General features: G+C 41.2%; 1 protein-coding gene across 1 annotated transcript; it reads right to left on the bottom strand.

The window, feature by feature from the left end:
- Positions 1 to 779: 779 nt before the first annotated feature.
- LOC137262172 (uncharacterized) lies at positions 780 to 22,590 on the bottom strand. Its single transcript, XM_067799957.1, has 8 exons — positions 22,251 to 22,590; positions 20,382 to 20,442; positions 16,206 to 16,374; positions 13,078 to 13,178; positions 8,919 to 9,047; positions 3,993 to 4,158; positions 3,459 to 3,562; positions 780 to 2,433 (listed from the first exon to the last, which is right to left on the bottom strand). The coding sequence occupies exons 1-8, from the start codon at positions 22,251 to 22,253 to the stop codon at positions 2,315 to 2,317; spliced, it is 852 nt and encodes a 283-aa protein (XP_067656058.1). The 5' UTR covers positions 22,254 to 22,590; the 3' UTR covers positions 780 to 2,314.
- Between the last annotated feature and the right edge of the window lie 2,442 nt (positions 22,591 to 25,032).

The following is a 25,032-nucleotide window of genomic DNA, read 5'->3' as shown; positions in this document are numbered from 1 at the left end:
AATAATCGAGTCTGGACCAGACAATCCAGTGATCAACAACATGAACACAGATCTGCGCAATTGGGAACCGATGACACGTGTCAACCAAGTCAGCGAGCCTGACCACCCGATCCCTTGGAGAAAATAGGTTGAAACAAGGCATCCTCTATATTGCACGATTTTGCATTTCGGTAAACCTATATCCCTGGCTCTCTTTTGGTTTTTCTTGCGGTTTCAAATTAGCTGCTTTTTTGACAGGCATGTTAGTTTTACACCGCACTTTGCAATATTCCAGCTATATGTCAGTAGTATCCCAATGCTCATGCTGTTAATCACTGGACTGTTTGGTTCAGACACAGTTATTTAAAGTCCGCTGACATATAGCTGGAATATTGCTAAGTGCGGTGTAAAACTAACCCGCCTTTCAGAAGCAGGTAAAATCAAAAGCAGGTAATTTGAAATCGCAAGAAAAACTAAAAGGGATCCAGGGATGTAGGTTTACCAAAATGCGAAATCGTGCGAAATAGAGGATGCCTTGTATCAACCTATTTTCTCCAAGGCCAAGGACAAAAAATTAAGAATTAATGATTCTGTATCAAGTGAAAGATTTGACAAGCAGTGACTGTTTCAGCCCGAGTCCTGAAATTCAGCATTTGAATTTAGATATATTGTGATTCCGTAGATGTGAATAAAGAAGATCACTTTGTCCTACCATCCAGATGCCCTGCATTTTACGTCCGCTTCATCCAATATGTGAAAACGACACCTGACATGTAAACACATGTAAACACATGCCTGAGTACGGTTTCATTTACTTTATTAAATGAACATGTCAGAATTTCTCTACAAATTGAACATGACAATGATATTTACAAACATCTACATGTGCCAATGTACAAAATGCTAAGAAACCACAAATAACAGAACGAAATCCCAAAATTCAAACACAACAAAATACCCTTCCTTATTGTACAGTCTATAAGTACAATGGCAATTCATGTTTGTACATATTCCTCTGAAAATAAATTATACCACAACATTCAAAAATGGCACAAAAAATGTAAAACACTTGCACAAAGCGATCTTAGCCCTACGACAATCTGTAGCCTACGGAGAACGGGAGTTACAATCACTGCAGCGCTGAAATCGCTTTGTGCATATGTGTCCTGAACTACGCCTAACGAACATCCAAACTGCATAATACGTTATGAATATGAATCCATTACAATGAAATGATAAAAGGTGACTGTTTAACACAGACTGAAACAAGTTAAGTCCTTCCCGGCTAACAATTTCACCTTGTCACTCCGTTCCATTGTTACAACGTCATACTGTGGATTCCCATTTACGTTGTCACAAAGTTGTAATACGTCATTTTATGTCGCCACTAGGTAACGTCACTTGATGGTAATATATTTTACTTTGTCCTAATCTTCCATTTAACGTTAATTGTTCAGTAGTGTTCCCAGTGGTGAACCGTTCGTATGAGACAAAGCAGAAATTCATTCCCAATTCATTCGTCAATTTATATGATGTTTTTTGTTTTGTTTTTGTTTTGTTTTGTTTTGTTTTTGTTTGTTGTTGTTTGTTTTTTTGGTTTGTTTTTTTTTGTTTTGTGTGTGTGTGTGTGTGTGTGTGTGTGTGTGTGTGTGTGTGTGTGTGTGTGTGTGTGTGTGTGTGTGTGTGTGTGTGTGTGTGTGTGTATTTTCTAAAGCTGTAGCTGAATAGTGAAGAAAGACTCTCGAAAGTGAAACGTTTTGCAGGAACCTATCGTGACACCAAGTCCAGTTGGTATAACGTTGTGAGGAGCCCAAAGCATAACGTTTCCTCAACGTAAATTTGCACCGTTGATATTACGTTGTGACCTAACGCTATAAAATGACGTAATACTGACGTCGTGACATGACGTTCTCAATCTACAACCTTCCCACAACGTCGCGGAACCGTTGTACATTAACTGGGTCGTGTTCTATTTAAAACTTGTCACTTTATAACGTAAATTTGCAACAATGCCGTGATTACGTTGTGACATGACGCTATAAAATGACGCAATACTAACGTTATGATGATAAAACTTGTCTACCACTGGTGACATCAGTTTGCTGGTGGATATCAATCAGTTGAGAGTTCTCACAGCCACTTCGGTTTTTACATCAACTACTCCGTTAGGAAGTCAATGTTTTGGTTTTTTTTTAAATAATACAGTTTCAATCACAAGTGTATATCAGTCATTGATAGGGGGCTGTTTAACACCCAAACACAACTGGTTGAAATGTCGTCGCTGGTGTGTTTGTGATATTTCTCACTGATACATCGAAAAATTGTCTGTCTTGTTTTACATGGGGTAAATATATTCAGGTCTGGCGGGACTGTCCAGCCAATCACAGTCAGTGTGCAACAGCACGCGCTTCCCGCGTTCAACCAACACGAGCTTCCCGTCCATCTCGACCCCGCCTGTGCACATGGTAAGAAAAACGTAAACTAGTTATGACGTCACAACACTAATTTCACATTACAGTAATGTGGCGTCTCATTTCTGTGCAGTTCCAGGATCCGAAGATCATGGTTCCATAATGAGTGAGTGACTTTAATTTGACGCCACACTTCGCTGTCTTTCAGCTATATGGCGGTGGTCTATAGATAATCGAGTCTGGACCAGACAGTTCAGTGGTAAACAGCATGAAGGTCTATCCGACACATGATGACATGTGTCCGCCAAGTCAGTGAGGCTGACTACCCGATCACGTTAGTTGCCTTTTACGACAAGCATGGTTTACTGAAGATCAATTCTAACCCGGATCTTCACAGGTGGTTCCATTATGGTCCAATGTTGAGGTGTGTGGATTTGACAGGGGCAAACCTAAAAGTCACATTCCTCCTGAATCAAGGTAAAAAGTCGTGACATTACTGAAATACTGTTCAAAGCGGCCCTAAGCCAAACTTACTCACTCCCGCATGTACGTCTTCCACATACCATACAACTGTAATCAAACCGAACAGTGTATTATCTGTTCCATTGGCTAATGACCATTATGTTACTGCATCATGAATTTTCAGTGTCACTCTTCGCCATTTAAACTGCTTAGACACTGCTCAAATGGCCAACAAAGAAGGAAAGGTTATGTAACTTCAAATGTTTGTCAATATATACTGACCAGCAATAACGCAACATTTTTGCGCAAAATCTTTGTAGCATTGAACAGCATGAGGCGCAGTCTGGGGCCTGCCAGTGTTTGTGGGTGGATGAGTTAACATTGCTTGACGTCCCTTTATGCAGTATTCCAGCAATATCACTATGGGGGACACCAGAAATGGGCTTCACACATGTTTACCCAGGTATATGTCATGTCGCATTTGACTCTTCGGCGTGACGAACGAACGCTACAACTACTAGGCTACCCATCCGCCCTGTTGTGTATGTGAAATAGTAAGAGGGTAGATACCCTGGTCATGTATATCACGTTGCCATGGTTACTCACTGTTAGTTCTTGAGAGCTGGTAGTCGTAGAAGGGGTCGTCCTCCAATGGGTCAAGTCTCATGCACATGATGGCGTCCTTGCCCGTACCCTTGTAGCCAACGTTTCTGAAACAAATGATTGGATAGTTGGTTGGTTGTTGTTCAACGCCGCTCGTTAATCGACTTTGGACCAGACAGTCCATTGCTCAGCAGCACTGGCATCGATCTACTCGGCTGGGATACGATAATACATGTCAACCAAGACAGCGAGGATGACCTACTACAATATATCTCCGTACGTTGTGTGGAACTTTAATCTGTCTGTTGTCTCGAAGTTGAAGTTTAGACCGTTATTTTACTTCATTTCTTAGCAGCATCAAACATGGATGGGTGCCGCATTCAACATTGTTCCAGCTATATCATGGCACCAAGTAATGTCATATATACTGGGACCAGTGGTTGATGCCATGAGCACCGAATCACATCGTCGGGGCGCGATGACACGTAATCGACATCATGAAGCTTGTCTTCCTTAACGATCAAACGCGGAACCCACCTGATGACGAAGTTGTCCCTGTCTCTCGAGTCACAATAGAAGATGTAGCGTTCGCCGTTCAGGAGGTGTAGTGTGAGGTTGTTTAGGGAGAACGTCAGATGGTGCGCATGTCTGTACGTGTAGTTCCAGTCTCCGAGCAATTTGGAGGGAAATTTACACCCGGGGCCTAAACAGAGATGACAGATCAATAGTAACAGTACGCATTTGCAGGTATCATTTCTAAATACCAAGGTAGCATTTGGAATATATGTACATACAGAGATCCATACAACAATACATTGATACAAATACAATGAAAAGTAAGAATACCCAGGTGAATGTTGTTTTACGCCGAAGTGAGCAATAATCCAGCTAATGACGGCGCTTAAAACAGATCGAGTCCGAACCTCGCCAACCAGTCACTAAGAGCAGATGCAACGAGACTTGTCACTCGGGCAAAATGGCCCAATCATAGTTTCTAAAACCGGCCTTACTGTTCCGCTCCCGTTGTCAGACCAGCCACGGGATATATGACAATTAGATCGATGCTCATGTTGTTGATCACTGGATTGACCAGTCAGCACTGGATTATTCACAGACCGGAACACAGCTGGAATGTTGCTGAGTGCGGCATTAAACATCAGATCAAGAAAAAATATAAACCAGACGTCCCGTTTCTGTCCAGAAAGGATGACATCAGAGACGGGCCAGACTAGATATTCAGTATGATGTAGGCAATGGTTTCAAATGCTCCAGTTTCAAACGTTAGAACACGGAACAGAGAAGCTTCATGTCGATACTTACATCTAAATGGAGGGTCCAGATCATACATACAATGACATTGTATCGACAAGTTTGAAGTACATTAAACAGGTGGACCCATTCGTGGACGTATTCAAACGTGTATAGGCAGATGAACTTCGGATCACAGTTCATATATATAATATATCAATACACTAGAACGTGCTCATATGCAACACATGTTATATTAGAGATCAAGACTTTCTCAGTTAAGTACTTGTACTCGTGGGGTAGATGGCTGACTGCGCTGGCGATTGGTGCCTGACGCTGAGAGTGTGTGATCGAATTCCGGATCGGACTCAACCTAACAAGAGAACTAGAATCGGAACGATACTATACATAACCTAGGAGAAGAGAAGAAGCTCATTCAAGAGGAAAGATGGAGAACTTTATTGTGAATGAATGATATTTACAGCAACATTATTGTAATTATTTGGGGAACAGTACCATTGTACCCACCATGTGGGAATCGAAAGGGGTCCCAGGCGTGACCCAGCGAACGTTTTAACCTCTAGACTACTCAGTACTTCCAAAATGAAGAGAGGCATTACTCCTTTATGTCCATAGATGACAACTGGAAATCAATATGAAACGGCCGAAAACTTCTGTTATGAGACTACCCCAACATACTGACACCGGCCAAGATCTCGTCAACCCGTCAAACCGCCAACAAGTTACGTGGCTTGTTTGCGATTGATGTGATGGTCTGTCTTGATATAAATTGTCGTTGAAGACATTACCGTTGCAGCATCTACTTAACCAATACTTGTACTGGTGTCGCAGTGCTTTAACAAATAATGTCTGTTTGTGTTGTAATCATTGATAATAAATGGTTTCATTGTCACTAAACTACTGGCAATCATGTTGCATTTTTCAATTTGTCAATATAGTTTCGGTATGCTCAATGCGTAACTTTTCATGACAGTATCATTAGATAGTATCACCAGTGGCATTAAGTGGCATGATACCTGTATATCAATACCGCATCTTACTCAATATCTTGGATGTTCATGTTCTGCTATCTTATCTGGGAACAGGGGGAAATACCAATATCCTTCCATGTTGGCTCTGTGCCCTTCAAGTCATCACTTAGGCAGCATGTTAATATCTGAGAAGATGTTTTTCATGTGTTTGGCATCAACATGGCGATTTGGAGTCAGCAGTAGGTCCCATGTTGCTTTAAGGTTCGACGGAGGTATCAGTGAATAGAGTAGGTAAGTGAATATGTTTAAAATTCCGCCGCTTTTTTGCAATATTCCTGCAATATCACGACAGGGGACACCAGAAATGGACTTCACGTGTTGTAACCTTGTGGAAATCGAACCAGGGTCTTTTGAGTGACTAGCAAACACTTTAAACTCTAGGCTACACCACTACCCCGTGAGTGAATCGAGGCAACGTGTGGAATCACTAGAAATCGGTGTGTCGAGGCAATGTATAGAATCACTAGAAATCGGTGTATCGAGGCAATGTATGGAATCACTAGAAATCGGTGTGTCGAGGCAATGTATGGAATCACTCGAAATCGGTGTATCGAGGCAATGTATGGAATCACTAGAAATCGGTGTGTCGAGGCAATGTATAGAATCACTAGAAATCGGTGTGTCGAGGCAATGTATAGAATCACTAGAAATCGGTGTATCGAGGCATTGTATGGAATCACTCGAAATCGGTGTATCGAGGCAATGTATGGAATCACTAGAAATCGGTGTGTCGAGGCAATGTATAGAATCACTAGAAATCGGTGTGTCGAGGCAATGTATAGAATCACTAGAAATCGGTGTATCGAGGCATTGTATGGAATCACTAGAAATCGGTGTATCGAGGCAATGTATGGAATCACTAGAAATCGGTGTGTCGAGGCAATGTATAGAATCACTAGAAATCGGTGTGTCGAGGCAATGTATAGAATCACTAGAAATCGGTGTGTCGAGGCAATGTATAGAATCACTAGAAATCGGTGTATCGAGGCATTGTATGGAATCACTAGAAATCGGTGTATCGAGGCAATGTATGGAATCACTAGAAATCGGTGTGTCGAGGCAATGTATAGAATCACTAGAAATCGGTGTATCGAGGCAATGTATGGAATCACTACAAATCGGTGTATCGAGGCAATGTATGGAATCACTAGAAATCGGTGTGTCGAGGCAATGTATAGAATCACTAGAAATCGGTGTGTCGAGGCAATGTATGGAATCACTACAAATCGGTGTATCGAGGCATTGTATGGAATCAATAGAAATCGGTGTATCGAGGCATTGTATGGAATCACTACAAATCGGTGTATCGAGGCAATGTATGGAATCACTACAAATGTTGTATCAGGTCGTCATTGAATCACGAGAAACAGTGTATCGAGCAGTGCATTGCATTTCATGCCAGGTGAGTCGACGCTCTGTCGTCATACCTGGCTGTGTGACCTAATTGCCATCTGTAGCCTGATCTATGGTTAGTCGTATGTTTTCTATGTTTTGCCCGATTTAACGAACAAACACATCTGTGTATGTAGACAATGCAATGTTTCTAGTCATGGTGACCCACTGACAAGTTGGATATTTTCCGCTGGTCATTTGCCAGTTTCCCCCAAACCGTTTTGGTAAGCTGGATGTCGAGAAATGTGAAAAATATGTGTTTGGCACAGCTTTCCTGTTGCAGGCATGGTGTTTACAAACAATGTTTGCCACCGTGTAACCGACACACGATGTGCGCCAGCCTTCAAACGTTCTCGGTTTGATTCAAATTAAGAAATCAAATAAAGCGGAACGCGGAAAGTGTCTATTTTCTGTCTATGTACCGATTACATAGTGACAGTGTACGAGGCTATTATAGACCGAGAAATGGAAATTAAATAGCGCGAGGCGAAATGTTTTTCGTCACATTGAGTTTGAAATGGAGCCAGACCAATATCAAATTACCTGCTTCCCTAGCGTGGGTCTTTTTGCTCAAAATGTCAAGACACAGGATGCAACAAGCAAACATATTTCCTCGATCTATTTGAGATGTATTGCCGGTCGTACTTTTAAGTTAAGTAAAATAGTTCTACACAACTAAAGATGATTTGCTACTGGAATATTTGGCAAACTCTGCTCCTTAGTGACGAAAATACAAATTACATGTCGATGTAAGTCAGATCAGACATCCGTTCATAGATAACAAATGACTTCAATGAAAATGGTAAGCCTTCAGCTGGTAGAAGAATTGTTTTCAGAAGATGAATGACAACGTAAAACTGGCACATTTAGTAGAAGAGTGGAGACCATTCCGACATGCGCCAAACAAGTTTTGACGATCACAGTTGCAGCAGTATTTACGTCTTCTGTTGTGTATGGGCACGGCGTAATGTTCTGCACAACCTTGACGTGCACGACGTACTGTTCTGCACAACCTTACCGTGCACGACGTACTGTTCTGCACAACCTTACCGTGCACGACGTACTGTTCTGCACAACTTAAACGTTCACCGCGTAATGTTCTGTACAACATTGACCCGTACGACGTACTGCTCTACACAACCTTACCGTGCACGACATACTGTTCTGTACAACCTTGACGTGCACCACGTACTGCTCTGTACAACTTTAACGTGAACGGCGTATTGCTCTGTACAACCTTCATGTGCACGACACACTGTTCTGTACAATCTTGACCTGCACGACGTACGGCTCTACACAAACTTCACGTGCACGACGTACTGTTCTATACAACCTTAACGTGCACGAGGTACTGCCCCATACAACCTTGGCGATTCGGGACATTCACGACACTCTGTTTGTCAAGACTCCGGTGTTTACGTGTACGCCATATTTATATGTCCTCCTTTTCTTCGCCTGTATGATGCTGATGTGTTCAGTCCTCACATCATCTGCATCCAACATGAACACCGAAGTGACCTTCTGAGAGTGGAAGGACAAGACGCAATACCACCTACCGATGCTTTTGCGGAATCAAACAAGGAACCAAAGCAACACAATCTAGAAAATGGCGTTCAAAGTCTAACAATACACGGAGTAATTACATGTAGTCAAATGTACCTTTACCTGTCCGAAGGGAGTGTCAAGCATTTACAGACAGACACACAGAGAAACACATACACACAGAAGGACAGCCACGCGGAAACACACACATTCTGCTCAAGCTACTTACTGCGCCTCTTGATGAAGGTATACAGTCTACGGTCGTCACCCTGAAGAAATTCACACGAGTTGTCGATGTTGACCCTCGACCCCCTGTTGATGACCTTGGGGCTCATGATGTGCGATGACACCCCCGGGGCTAGACAGCAACAAGGGAAGTCTTACATCAGATAGAAATACCCACGCTACCACGCAACAAGCACGCCAGAATACCAAGCTAAACTACATCATATCAAATCTGGACAATTTAAACATCAGTATGATTTGCGACAGCTTATTCCCAGACGAGTCACTAAGCCGTTATACTTCAGTCACACGTGCTGTTCATTGTTATGCGGTTTTCCGGAACATGTTGAGGAGCTTGATTTCCCAAAGGTTCCATAAAATTTAAAATCAATGCTGAGACATAAATTACCCTTTAATTCTGTGGAGAAGGAAATGTCAGCACCACTTTCCAAATATCAACAGATATTATAATCAGTAATACAAGGCATTGTGCAACATTAGATATACAGTCAGCTCTCGTTTATCCGACATTTATGGTTACAGAGAAATGTGTCGGATTAAGGAGGGTGTCGGATTAATGGATTTGTGTGATAATATCAAAATTTACTAAAGGTCATGATCGTCATTCGTCACGATCGCCACAGTATTTAAAAATAATAACAATACATTCTTGTTATTATTTATTGTACCATCACTTTGAACTTAACGTATTCGTGAAAGGATTTTCAATTTTCAAGGGTTTTTATCATACACGATATAAAAACGTCATCATTGCGAGTTCTTCAACATCTAAGTGATACACTTGGGAACTACTAAAATTATTTCGTTGTATCGGCGTTATTTCACAATAACAAAGATAATGATTACATCTTCCAGGACTGTTGTCAGGTTTCCTCGCCTTGATATTTATCGAAGCGGTGTGAATCCCCACTTACTCACTCATACTCTGAGGAATTGTCAATTAAAATGGTTATAGCCGACATCTTGTCTGTGAACCGTCTGAGACCCGACTAAGAGAGACAACCCTCCCCGACGGTGTTGGTCGTCGGTCAACCAGTAGATTGCCCCAGCCACACTCATAAGTGGCCGGGATATACTGGTATTAGATGCATTGCGACATAAAACAACATGCACCCACTCAAAAATATGCCTCAGAGGGTGATTTTAACGGTATCCGTGTTTGAGTGTGTGAAGTTTTACGCCCTATTCAGCAATATTCCAGCTATGTGGTGGCGTTCTGTAAATAATCGAGTCTGGACCAATCCAGAGATCAACAGCATGAGCATCTTTCCATGTGTCAGCGAGCCTGTCCATCCGATCCCTTTACAACAAACACGGGCTACTGTGTGGCTGTTTGTACTAGCCCAGACTTCTGCTAGTTTTATACTAGTGTTGAGACGTCACAGACTGCCCCTGTTTGAAGAGGTACAATGATTCACAATTCATCTGTCCCCCCCTGCTTTTAGCTCTATGAGATACCATGCCACAGTTAAGCATGACACATCATACTGAGTGAGTCGACCAGTCCGTCTTGTACCCATTAATACCGATCGCCCGGCAAGGACCAACAAGTACCATATTTTTACGTCTTTTGGTGTGACGCGGCCGGGGATCGAAACCGCGATCTTCTGCTCTCCGGGCAGACAATCTAACCGCCGCACCACGGAGGTGGTCTAGTTGTCTATCAAGGAATGAGTTCAACTGAAGACATGTCATCATGAATACTGCTTAAGTATTATTTCATTTGAGGCGATTATAAGAAGTGGGATTTTGATTTCATTTATCATGTACTTTAACATTTATTAGCATCGAACACGTCCTTGGTCATATAGTTCATGCCTCAGCTAAGTTTCCTAATTAATCGACATTTCGGGGGTTCAGCATATACGCGTAAGCCGAACTTCAGGTTACATTCATATCTAGTGTCCCTATAAGCCCCTGTTTTAATCAGTGGGTTTAAGTTGTATGCTCAACTCTGATAACACCGTGATGGAATGCATAACCAGAAATTGTTAAACTGGAAACGTTCGCGAGGCCATGCTGCAAGTAAGTGTACACGAACATTTAATTTGGACAGTGAAAAACTTAAACACTTTGCGTAAGAGTAACGAGTACAAATTTCATGGCACAAAAATAAATCCGTATCTTAATGTGTGGTTTTCGGCTAATGTAAGGTAATCGTTGAGTGCAGAGGCCCGAGGAAGACATCGGTGGGATTATATGTCTAAGTCTTGAACAAACCAAGGCCTAAAGTGCCACTTGCCGATCGAAGTGTCAGAAAAAAAACATTGGATCTGTTGAAAAAAGTAGTAACACAGCCAAATCAATTACAAAAAATACTGCTTTGGAAAATTAAATGTTCCCCTTTGCCTTTAGTTCCTGTCTGGAGTGTTGCATAGCAAATTTGACCTGAATGTAGATATTTAAACCTAGAAAGACACCCGGTATGGAATAAGGTGAGATTTCAACGTCTCGTAAAATAATATTATAGAACTTATCCAGCGTGCAATTGTGCGAGTAAGTTGCAGCTTGTACTAAATTTTGGTACACCTAGTGTGTGTTTATTAGTTCTAGTCCACTGGGATATCATGCCGCAGTTGAACATGGATATTCCACACTGACGTAATATACTGACCACGAGCTGACCGCCCTGGTTGTATTCCTTCAATGCCAAGCTCCAACCAGGGTAACAAAAAGTATCATCTTTTGATTTGAGCTTCAGATATGCATGTATATGTCCTTGCCTTGTTCAGTGAAACAAACACTCAACGTAAAGTAGAATTGCGATATTTCGCCCTTCGACCTGTTCGACATAAAAAGAGTAGTGTTACAACAGCGCCAGTTAGTCTGTAATTTTACACCGCAGTAAGCGCTTTTAGTTATAACTACGTTTACAACGATCACGCTCGTAATAAAGCGTTTATTATTGTAGACGAAGTGGTGTTCCTTTGAGTTCGATATAGCCGAAGTTCATACTTTGAAATGTGTTCTAGTTGTATCACAATGAATTAATTCGAATGGGTCAAATTAAGTAATTAAATCTGTTATTATTAGTGTGTAGGAAAAAATAGAGTTTATAAAAATGCTGGATCAATGTACCGCGTCGCGTTTCTATACATTGTATGTTTGAGAGAAGTCGAAAAGAAACATTTGGCGCTAACCATATTACCATCCGGGCCCTTTGTAGAGAACACGAACAATTTTGTCAAATGACTGTTAAGTATTTTGCCTTTTCACACAAATGGTCGCAGTGATAGAACAGTAATAGGTAGTCTCCCATTTTCCATGTGTTTGGTCGTTAGTTCTCCAAACAAAGCCACGTGTGAGCGATCATACTAATGGTATCGGCTGGATGAGTGAATCGGGCTTTGCGCCGCTCTGAATACCGTCGGCGCTATTTCACGAAGGTTCTGATGAAAGAAAGCCTTTCGTGCATCACGTCTCACACGTATTACACACGTATACCAGTTTGGTTAAACCCACACGCGCGGATATGGCGCATGAGCGTAATTACTCGTCTCATTCCGGCAAGTCGGATGGCGACTCATACCTAAGCTGGTTACATTTCCAGGTTTCCGTTTGTCAGAGATCGCTGAACGATAGAGCACACTGTACGACGTGTTTGCAAGGATTAGAAGGAGCGTTGTGATACAATATACAATTTCCAAGAGCGGAGACGTATCAGATCATACTGATTAATATTTCTGGATGACGTTAAATGAATTAGTCAAAAAATTCTGGACTGGTTAGCGCACAAAGTTGCGCAATAGGACTCAGTCCAGTAAACAGGAAACGAGACTGTTTTGTAACCAATGTTTTGACATGAAATTAACAATGAAAATCGATAATCACAAAGAAAATATCTGGCTCATTTCACATTTTACTACGCGCGATTTGATTGCCACGATTCTTGACAATAATGGAGTACTATTCGGGCAGGGGTCTTCTTGTAGGTCACGAAAAGAGGCGAGTAGTTACGAATACGTGGATATTATAACGCTGGTAAAGCCCCGTCTTTAAAGCATTACCTCGTCGATGGCCAGGTTTTGTTCCCAAAACGGGTACATCGTGCTGAGTCTTATACGGGCGGCGACCCTTGGCCGCGATAGAGTATTGCTAAAACTCGAGACTAAAACTCGTCTCGATGACTAACACCAACTTACACATGAGACGGACGAGACTGAACTCGGCGTTAGGGTGGTCGGCCAGGTAGCTGAACCCGATACACAGGACGCCGTCCTTGCCGGGCTCGAACCGGTTTTTCCTGGGGACAGAGAGATACAGTTAGCTATATGAGCACACACCCCAGAAACATGCACAAAAGAAACCAGTCACCATACCCGTCTTTCGGCAACACTTGCACAATACTGGTAACTTCTAAGTCACAATCAAAACACTTTTCGAAATATTTGGGTTTAATCCCCTACCACCAAGTGTGTACTTTCTTTTGTCAGTTTGTGTACTGATATAAAAAAAATTACAAACAAAACAAATTGCTTATTTCAAATATAAATGTTAAATTATTGTAAACTTTCTTTTGGACAAAGGTATATTAATAGGCTACTATCTATATTGTTACCAAGACATTGTTTAAGGAAGTTAATCACGTCTTCACTAAAAATATGGACAACTGGACGGACGATTTGAGAGATCGATATGGTGACAAAGCGTGTATTCCCAACCTAAAACTCGACAAGAAAAACGGATCCGAGCATGCTTGTATAAGCACAGCTATCATTACTTCCACTCGGGTGCTCACTTGAACATCACAATTTCCCGATAACACTCGAACCAGAAAAAACGTGTAATTGTCAAACCATTTAATTTACGGTCACGAATCTTACACCATTTTTATTTTTGACTGTTAAGTAAGTGGCTAGAAACTCGAATACACGTTGTCCACGATTCACCTATACTCACGTCTAGAACACGTTCAATAGCACCTTGTAAGCTGTAACTTTCCTGACTTACATTCAATAAACTCCGCGTATAACTAACACGGTTATCACAAACCCTCGGACATAACGAAGTGGTTTTAGATCCCTGCATCTTTCGGCTATATCGAAGTACTTTTAAGCCGTGGCAACTTGTTGCATATTTTAGTCGAAATGTTTGGCAAACTATTGTTGTAACGAACTAAAATAAGTGGACCTATTGAGTTCGTTTTAATCATTGTTTTTTTGTAATCCCAGGTGCCTTATAATCATACAAAATGCTTTAGATCCTAGTTTAATCCATTTATGTCCGACATGGCTGACCCAGCTGTCATAAGCCGCTGGACCCCATATACATTGATTGTAAGTTGAAAATCCAGAATCTCCCAATTATCATCCGTGGTATGTCAGCGTTATGTCGGTGCTCGTGGGTTCCGGCAAAAATTTAACGTGTAAGACCCCATCAAAGGCATGGCTCTGACAAGCCTGTGTAACTAGACTTACATTATGTTGCGGAAAGCTGTGCAACTGAAAGACAAAGTTGGCTGTGGTGCTATTTCAACCTTTGTAGAGTGAGTGAGTAAGGTCTTGCACTGTGTTTGCATCATCCTTACAATATCACGACAGGGAACACCATACACTGGATTGGGGAATCGAACCAAAGTCTTTGACATAACGCTAACCCTTTGGCTAACCAAACGACCCGCAGCGTTTTAAGTTTACTTGGGGCAAGGTCAAAGGTGAAAGGACAGGGCGTCTTGTTTGGACTGTACCCTAGTGTAACATTTACGGCAATAGAGTATAGACATGGGTGGGTACAGTTCTGATGGTGATAATAGCTTCTAAACAACAGTGATGTGTTAGACGGAACTTTCTACGTATTACTGGATGTAGCTCCACGAATAATTACAAACGCTACAACCTACAAGAGGTTTGGCCTGTGCAACTGTGGTCAGATACGAATAAAGGATGGATGTATCGAGGTGCTTATCAAGTATTCATTACATCCATCTTTAAGAGTGCAAAAATACACACAAAATAAGGAAAAAATGCAGGGAAGATTTTTTTTTGTATTTATTGATTTACCGAAACGAAATTGACGTTTCCGGTATACCACTTTAAATTATGTCCAATTAAAGACCTCTTCAGTCAGGTCTGCGCTCGTACAAAAACAATGACTTGGATTTTTACGAAAAACGTGCCATAATTAGCCAAACAATTTATTCATTTGTCATCTTATTTTTGTTTGTTTTGGTTATTTCAATAAACACAAACGAAAAATACATCTAAATATACATCAAACACGTTTCATGTCATTCAGCGTGCAGTGCGGCATTTAACAGGACCTGTTATCACGCACGCAAGGTTTCGGGCTTTCGTGTGATGGTTGGGGTAACGGGAAGGTTTCAATTAATGAATAAAATAAAATGACAATGAAAGTTGAGTATAGTTTGCAATATGCCAGTGAGTAAATTTAGACCAGAGACCAAAGTAATGTAGTTCTCAGATGTTTACTACTTTGGGGTATGGTGCAGACAGCCCTCGAAACATGATAAAAACGAAGCGGGATTCGAACCCGGTCTCGGGTGTGCAGTGAATGAATATGGTTCTACGTAACCTTTAGCAATATTCCAGCAACATCACGACATGGGGCACCACCAAAGAGCTTCACACACTGTAAGCATGTAGGGGATCGAAACCGGGCTTTGCGAACGCTTACACCACAAGACTACCCCCACGGTCCCAGATGTGCAGAGGTGACGTGGATCTACGCAATTTGTGTGTTTGGTTCTGTTTTGCGCTCAGCAATATTCCAGCTATATTCCAGCTGCTATTCGATTATGGAAATCATTCCACTGATCAACATCATGAGCATCAATCTACGCAACTGGGGTAAAATGTCATGTGTCAGCCAGGTCATCGAGCCTGACCCCTCGATCCATTTAGTCGCCTCTTACGACAAGCATGGCTTGCTGAAGATCAATTCTGACTTAGATCTTCACGGGTAAGCTCTGCACAGCGAAATGCAGCGCCGTGGGTGACTGGACCACCAACGCTTAAGATATTTCCTAGAACATTTGACAAATAAACGAAGGAGTGTTGATTCCGCTCCTGACTGAAAATGAACCCCCTAAAAATGTTAACATGTTGTATAAAGTCGTTACCATGGATACGATGAACACGTGCCAAGTCGACGGATTGACAGGCGCATGTCGATTTCACTGCCAGCTGAAAGATGCACGTGTTTGAAGTCCCTCAGAAATTCAACGTTGATCTGAATGAAAGCACGTCGTTAATGAAACAACAAATATTTATGGAGGAGGGTCGAAGCGCCCCGCTGGTGAGTGTGGACCTACCTCATTAGGTAAATATTTCCTCTGCTCTCCACGCACTTATAACGGATCTTGTGGTTCCTGTCAGCATGGAACTGAACAGCTGATCGACGAATCCGGATAAATGTGTTTCGATTCTGTCCTTGAAAGTACCATTTGTCTCGGAGCCGATGCTTGAACTCGCACCTACCAGCTGCACATGCAGAAACAGAAATGGAATGAGTGAATGAGCATAGTTTTACGCCGCACTAAGCAATATTCCGGCTGTATGACGGTGATTTGTAAATATTCGAGTCTGGACCAGATAATCCAGTGATATAGCATCGACATCCATGATCCATACAGTTGGGAAACGTGTGTCAACCAAGTCAGCGAGCTGGACCACCAAGTCCCGTTAGTCGCCTCTTACGCCAATCTTTCATTACAGAAGATCAATTCTAGGAGTGGGGGAATGAGGGAGGGAGGGAGGGAGGGAGGGACACGGGTGTTAGTCGTGCTATCGGATTAACAAGATTTCATTGTAGCTGTTCATGTATTGCAACTGCATCGTTGGCTTGCAATCAGCCTTGTTCACAGAACGAGTGAATGACAGTGTAAACAGTAATTAGAACCGTTCGAGATCGCTGATGTAAACTGCCGGGGAAAATGAAAGTTTGTTTTGTTTCTTGTCTTACCCAGCAGTCAGCAATAATCCAGCCATATGGCCCGTAAACAGTCCGTACAAATCGGTTTTTCACGTGTATACTTTAATCTTGAACCCATTAAAACTCGGGTTAAAACTTGTCTTCAGTAGCCCATGCTTGTCGTAAGAGTGACACGCCAACACGTGTCATCGTACCCTGACTGTGTAGGTCGATGTTCATGACGTTGATAACTGGAGTCTCTGGTCTAGACACGATTATTAACAGATCGTCGCCATACAGCTGGAATACTGCTGAGTGTAGAGTTAGACAACAAACAAACATTGAAAGTACGGTTACTTCATAACGTGCCCTTATGATGAACGAGGGTTTAAATCCATTTGTGGTTGAATCGAAACGAACGAAAGTCTACAACGAAGACTGGAGGACCTTCCTGAAATGTCGATACACACAGCCGCCTTTAATGACTAAGATAATTAGCTTTTAAGTTAATGAATTACAGTTATTCTATGCAATTAATGAAATAAAATGTCAACCTATTTTACGTTTATACATACACATGGTTCATCAAAGAAGTCTTGTTTTCAATGTTCAGCGTGACTCTTTTCCGTGACACATTAAGATTGCAAAGATGAACGTAAATCTAGTTTTCTTGATAAGCATAGAATCAAATGGGCAGTCAAAATAAACGATCTACAGAAACTAATTTCTTATAGCTTAATGGAGCTTTTATGGTCGCTATATTACACTTTATGCTGCTGAAAATCTACTTATTGGCTTCACCTCTGTACGAAACTCGATAAGTGTTGAAAGCGGGTTTCAATTAGTACCGGCAATGGGTTCGAAATAAAAGAATTAAAAATGCCAGGATCAAGCAACTGTCGTTCGGTTTTTTTCTGTTTTCTCTGAAGCGGTATTGAAATGGTCGAGCGCTTCATTTTGATTTATCTCCCAATGTTAGCAAAGAAAGGTCGAAGACGGACCAGTGATAGATACGTCTAGTGTTATTAGGTAAACCCTCCTTGAAGTAAAATAACAGGCGTTCGTCAACGGAACTCTGAATTCTTCATCATCCTGAAATATGTGAAAACAATTATCTTGTTGTATTGGAAGGCTTTGTGCCCAGGTTGAGTTGACCTTCATTACTAGACATCCTGCGAGGCAACAACAGAACCTATTTTATCTCAGCCACCAATTGTGGGGAGGGTATGCGTGTTAGAGCACGTACGCGTTAAGATCAAGCTGTTTAACAATTACTTTGAAACGAATTTATTCTGATGTGATGATTTTTCATGTTATATATTTCTGCTACGTTTGAAATGTTATCTTTTGACAATTATTTGGCAAGAAATACGAGAATATACTTTCCCTGCAGACTTGAGTGATGAGTGCGATACTTGTACATAACTGCCTTAATTGATAATACCCTGAAAAGGCACTGTGCCAAGAATCTAATCAAACTGTCCTTTGCGTCACTGTTGCCATGTGTCTGATCAAACGTTACTTTGAGTCACTGTAGCCACGTGTCTGATGAAACAATACACTGCGGCACTATAGTTACGTGGCTGTTTAAACGTTCCGTTCCGTCACTGTAGCCATGTCTCTGATTAAACGTTACGTTGTGGCACAGTAGACACAGTCATGTCTGATCAAACGTTCCTTACGTAATTTTACATACATGTCTGCACACTGTGTTACGCGTAGTATCAAAGGCTCTTTCCTCACGCATGCAGTAGCCATGTATAACATGAACCACATGTTCAGTCTGATTAACTCTGTCTACACAATCTCCTCTGGTCTAAATCTGACCATATAATGTTTCTCTGTTAAGTACAAATGGTTTGATCGAACCACCCTTTGGATCAAACCACACTAAGCCACGTTGTCTCAGTACACCGCTACACGTCTGATACGTGTTTGATCATATAGTAGTATTTCTCTACACAGTAGCCAAGAGTAACGTTGTATCATACAGTCCATCTCTAAATGGTCGTCTCGCACTGGGTACGATCCTTCTTGGTACAACAACCACAAGTTTGACCAAGTCATCATGTTTGACAATACATGCGTTGATTGGTCAAGCTGAAGACCCGGGTTAGATTCTCAAATTGTTACAAATTGTACATGTCAAAGCTGACGCCCACAAGGCATACAACTTCACTCATCTAACACGGTTTGTCTTCTTCCTTTACACATTTAAACTGTACTTTCTAAAAAAACGAAGTACATTCCGGGTGTGACTCAGAAGGACAATACCGATTATCAGCTACAGCGAATCGTATTCTTGTTGAAACGAAATGTAGTCAGTACTATTGCAGTATTATTAATAATGAGCTTCGAATAAAGGAAATGGCGGCCAATGTATGTCCCCTCAGGCGAATCTAATCTGACTGATATTTACCCCATAGCCAAAGGAGTAAATTGTGATTAATCTGAGATGAAACATTTATAAGCTGGATGATCAGTGATATACTTATACTGGATATTTATTGGTTAACGCCGCAGTGTACTAACGTCATTACGGGGGTCTGTAAATAATCTAGTCTTGACAATCAAGTGATTGATATCAAGAGCATTGATCCTACCGGCTGGACATGATAACATGCAATCAACCACCCGATCCACACAGCCGCCCCAAGCATGGCTTGCTGGAGTCATGTGTTCTTACACAGAATTAGTGAGTTTAGTTTTACGCCGCATTCGGCAATATCCCAGCTATATGTCGGCGGTTTGTAAATAGTTGGGTCTGGACCAGACAATACAGTGATCAACAGCATGAGCATCGATCTACGCCATTGAGATACGACGACATGCGTCAACCAAGTCTGACCACCCGATAATGCTTGTCACCTCTTACGACAAGCATGGGTTACTGAAGATCAATTTTAACCCGTACCTTCACGGGTATTTCACCCGTCTCCTAACAGGTATGTATATCTATATGTGTATCTGATGGAAAGATAGCATTGACTATATTATTTCCAAACAGATGATGATCAGGTACTTGATGGTTTATGAGTATCTACACTGAAACGTCGCAACAAATGTTAATAAAATTTAGAAGTTGATCATCAATACGCTATTATCAATAACATGTTGAACTTATCACCTAAGTATAACCTCAAAAATGTGTTCAGAATGTCAACACGCGCGTAAAAGTATCTTAACATCTAAATCGGTTTAGGAATATGTTTAAAACATCTACAGAGTATACATTTTTGTTGTGGTCTCACTTTTTATACAAGCTTAGTCTAAACATCACCTGAACTTAACATCCCCAAACATCATCACCACCACCGTCAAAATAAGACTCCTCAACATATTCAAATATGTTCACCTATAGCTGTTTCGTACCTCACTGTCTATCATGAGTGGTATAACACTCCCATTATTCAAATTGTTATAAATGTTCTCTATTTCTTTCATTCAAACATTTCCTACTACAATTGTTTCGTATCTGACGAAGATATCAGAAGTAATATTACGGAATGACATATCACCCTGGTTTTCATCTCGTAGGAGGCATTGAGAAAAAAATACAAAATCGTAAATTACAAACCTGTTTGTGAAATGATGAATACTATAAGGCACGTACACACGTTCAGAGATGTCTGCATAATCTGAAACATCACAACACATCAATAGTCAGCCTGTATCTAAACGGATCTGCCACAGTCACTCAAACACCTCACATCTGAGGCCTTTCAGCACAAACTGCCGGAAACTATTCATCTCAATAATGGAGGTTTAAGAATAAGCCGCACATCGATAATAAGAGTGTCGCAAAAAATGATCAAAAATATGGATTAAAAGTGGAAAGTTTTCTATTAATATTTCTTTGATTTTAGTAATGAAAGGAACCGTATTAAGATTGTATACTCGTGGGAAGTTGTGAGATAGAATGTCGGAATAGTGAACATTCCGAGATCAAGAGACAAAACGTGTTGCCTGCGTCAGAAATCCCGTGTATTTCTTCCTCTTCGGGGAGTTGGGGGAAGTGCGATATCAATTAAAGCAACTCAAACGGTCATTTTCTTCAGCATTGATTGCATTGTTGAGGGACGTACATCGACAAAAACCTTTTGTTCTTCGATTGGTGAACGTCTGTCGGGGAGAGATGTGAAACTGAACCGACATTCCGACGTTACAGCTCAAGTTGAGGTTAGACACAAGTTGTTGTTGAACGGTCGTATATCAATATCGTAATGTCGGACAACGCGTTTCAGTAATAATATCATGATACAAAGACTATGTACATGTATGCTAGACATATTAAGTCTGATGATCGCTTCCCGGCTGCTCATAATGGCAGTATTTCTACAACGTAGTGCATTATCAAGATATCTTTGTGAGTCAGCGATTCTACTGTTTCCTTGCTCTGATGCTTTCGTGAATGAATGTTGTTTTACGTCGCACTTTTCCACGGCTCTTAGTTGCGGTTTGTTTTCATGCAGATGGTGGAATATGGATGGTTGAGGCGTTCACTTGACAAAATATCGACCGGAGTTTGATCCCCATACAAGTACAATAGATAAGGTTCATTCCTGGTGTATTCCCCTGTGGAACTGGGGACCTTTAACACGATCCCTCTCCTGCTCGTATCACTAACTAATGTTTCACAGTGTCTAACAAACATAGACCAAAGTAGGTGTACTAAGACCATGCACGTGCTTAGCCATCTGAAATGACGATGCTGACAAGGGGGTAAGGGAGGTAGGTGTTCCCATGTATACATGTGTTTGTTCAGTATTGGTAAACAAATTTGATTACAAAATTTTCCCTACAGTTTTTGTTCAGTAATACTATGGATAAACAAATTTTATTACAAAGTATCCCTACAATGGCCTACGAGGTACATTTATATATGACGTGCAGGCATTTTTTTATAAACGATATAGTAACAAGATTATAATCAATGCGAAATTAACCTCAACGACAAATCATTCGTCCAAACCTCTACGGAACCATATTTCTACACCATTAAGCTCCATGGTATTAGCAAGAAACGGAACTGCAGTATGGCCGCGACTCACAGCAGACAGTTTCACTGTCGCGAACCATAACTACCATCAATCTGTGCTCCATAGCTAAATATGTTTTGGCCATAATGACATTTCATGCAATACTGCCGTAAATGCTTCAGGTTTTCCCGTAGGAGTTATTTATTAATTTTTAATATCTCCTATGAACACAACGTAAACTGACAAAACATGCTTGATTTTGCAACGATGAAAATAGACGGTGATATTAAAACCTGACAGCTAAGAATCATATTTATCATTACACCCTAGGCCAGAATATGAAATTCTAAACTTTATTCATAATTTGTACCAATGAAAGATGAACAGCGTTTTCATTTTACAAATTAAATTGTGTTGATAATTGACAAGTAATTTACAGGTACATTTCTAGGAACCGTATTACCTACCATTGTGAATCAATCCTTGGAACTATCTTCAACATTCCATCACTGAGACTAACACAGAAACCATGGTGTTTCTATCGATAACTGGAATTCCTTCAACAAGCGAGGGCATTTTAGAATCACTTCCGCACATCCCAAGTTCTGGCAGAGAATGGCCAATTATAGCACTGGAAGCTAATTACTTCCCCTGCTTATAAGGGACTTTCACAATCTAATCAGCATGTTCAATCCATCGTGCTCGGATCCGAGAAATGAACGGATTGCCCTTCAGAAAAACACACAGTGCTTAACTATCGGCACTCTGAGACACAGCCCGCCCGAGATTCACCGAGCTTCTCTGAATGCACTTTACCGGCTTCCATGCTCAACAAGTGAAGAGGGGTCTTAATATGAGGGGCTCTATCATTATGGTAATTGAGTCAATTACATCTTCGACCCCTTCTGACCTTGTCGATTGCGTTTCTGGTTTAGCTATTCACAGCTGAATAATACTCTCTGAAATGAAAGAGATCTTTCTGAGAAGATCGGAGATTAAAAGTGGGCGATTGTGAAGAGATTCAAATGCTTCGAAGTAATGTTCAGAAGACAAAGGATCGTAAATTAGCAAGTAAGACGAACATGTTTGTCGATTACGTGATGCAAGCAGGAAGAGGCAGGAATCGCTCAGCAGCCGAGACAACACTTCTTAGTCAACGTTTCAAAAGCATTTAGAAGATTCTTGTCTTTTTAAGAAGCGTTTACGTCCCTTTTATTGACATAATAGTATATTACGGTGAAGGCTTTGTGTCGGGGGTATTCAGGTCACGCGTTGACAGTCGGAAGATCAGTGGAGATCTTCTTTCCTCAATCAATGCTTCTGTAAAGGAAATGTACGAGTTCCTTGCACTGGAGTTATCAACAGAGATTTTATCATGCGCTTCAATATCGCTTTTTAAACATGTTGCCATTGTAGTGTGCATGTACAATCGGAGAGACGAATTGATCTGTGTTCAACAAAAACATCGTGGAAAAATCCGGAAACGAATTCCGAACAAAGACGCCATTTCTATCGTCGAAATGTTTCTTTACTCAGTGTAAAAAGTGCAATTATGTCTAATTTTGGATATTTGATATTGAAATAACGTATTCGTTTTTTTCTTATTCACTGCGTATAATGACCTGCTTTGTCAGCCTATCATCTACGGTAATGGTGGATGGGTTTGAAAGAGGAGCAACAGCATGTCACGTTTTATCTTGTAATCTACAGTGACTGAAAATTGAAAAGACTGCCGTTTTTGTCAGATTTCAGATGAAATGTTTTTTAAAGAAGAACCGTTACGAAACTCGAAGGAAGCGTCCATACAATCTTCGAGCAATTAACCCAGTTCCGATACACAGCAGCAGAACTCGTGGCATGTCCCCAGAAAATGCCAAAGAAACCTTTCTCCGTAGTTACAGAATTGACTGAGTCAGGGCGACACGCGAGTATACTCAAATGTGTATATGTTTTACTAGTAGCAAAACACATATGCCCCTCGATTACACGATGCCATCCAATGCAACATATATCATATTTGGGATTTCACTTTCTCAGTAAAGTACAAATTCTAGTACTTTTTTGGGTTGAGTCCCATCCGGGATTCAAACCCGCACCCTCAGAGTCAGGTACCTGATCGCCAGCACTCAAAGTCAGCCGCCTAGCCCGCTCAGCCACCGCGACTTCCACAAATATGAAAGTCGGACAACTGGTAGTCTAGACTGCGTACTTTGTGTACCCTTCATATAAGTGTAAATTAGCACGGCTTCCGCGGCCGAAAGCTATGATTACACGATGCCATTTAGAAAGTGGTCCAATGCAACATATGTCATATTTGGAATTTCACTTTCTCAGTAAAGTACAAATTCTAGTACTTTTTTTGGTTGAGTCACTGGACACTGGTCACGTTGGTACAGCTGAGTACTTCGGAGGTGCTGACAGATTATCTTGAGTCTGATACCTACCAGCAGCAGATCCTGACGCAGCTAAAGGAGGTAAGTCTGTATCTGTACAGCAATTCTCTCATTATCATACACATTATTCCATCCCATCCCATCAGCAACCTCCCTCCTTTCCTCTCGTTTAATGGTCTGATCTTGACACTGTGTCCATGGCGCTCATTTGGATGTCGACATGGCTCTCTTGCCTCAATCCCCTGCATCATGCCCGTCCATTTATTCACTTCCAACTTTCCGATGACAGGACCATGTGCTTTCAGTTGGGAGGATCTCCGACATCTCAGACTGCGCGGTCCCAGGTGTCGTGCTGAAGATTATTTCACAGCCGATATATTGAACATTCCATTGCTATCTTTTTGGAATCGATGACAGTTTATAACGGACCCTGTCAGAAGACATCACTGTCTTTGTATTGTTATCTCCCTTTGATGAGCACGTTTATGGTTTTGAGATTGATTTTTCTTCATGTCGATATCATTCATATTCATCTTCGATTGGTTTGACTCTTCTGGGTTCGATGAGGGCCTTAGCTGAAGAAAGAAAGGCTTAAGGCATCAGGAATCGCAGTAAATCTTACTCAAAAGTAACCACGAAGAAGATTTTACTAAGGATAATATATAGCATTGTACGTTAACCTTTGTTATCGCCAGAATATCTCTTTTCTCAGTTTCGTTTTCAGCTGAATAAAGAAGATAAACCAAGCGGTAGCCCTGCACTAGACGAACTAACAAATCTGGGTTTTTTTTCGGAAATATATATCCACAGAATAAATAATAAAATCCAATGCTCGGTGCTGAGGCAAAGTACACTA

This window comes from Haliotis asinina, chromosome 14 (assembly GCF_037392515.1).
Source record: "Haliotis asinina isolate JCU_RB_2024 chromosome 14, JCU_Hal_asi_v2, whole genome shotgun sequence".
In the NCBI taxonomy this organism is placed as follows: domain Eukaryota; kingdom Metazoa; phylum Mollusca; class Gastropoda; order Lepetellida; family Haliotidae; genus Haliotis; species Haliotis asinina.
The sequence above is the reverse complement of the archived record's forward strand: the minus strand, read 5'-3'. Positions and strand labels throughout refer to the sequence as shown.

Coding starts and splice junctions, on each gene's coding strand:
- LOC137262172 (XM_067799957.1), bottom strand. Junction 13,179..16,205: donor GGAAATATTTACCTAATGAG/GTAGGTCCACAC, acceptor CTCTGTCCCCAG/GAAAAACCGGTTCGAGCCCG. Junction 3,563..3,992: donor AGGGACAACTTCGTCATCAG/GTGGGTTCCGCG, acceptor CATTTGTTTCAG/AAACGTTGGCTACAAGGGTA.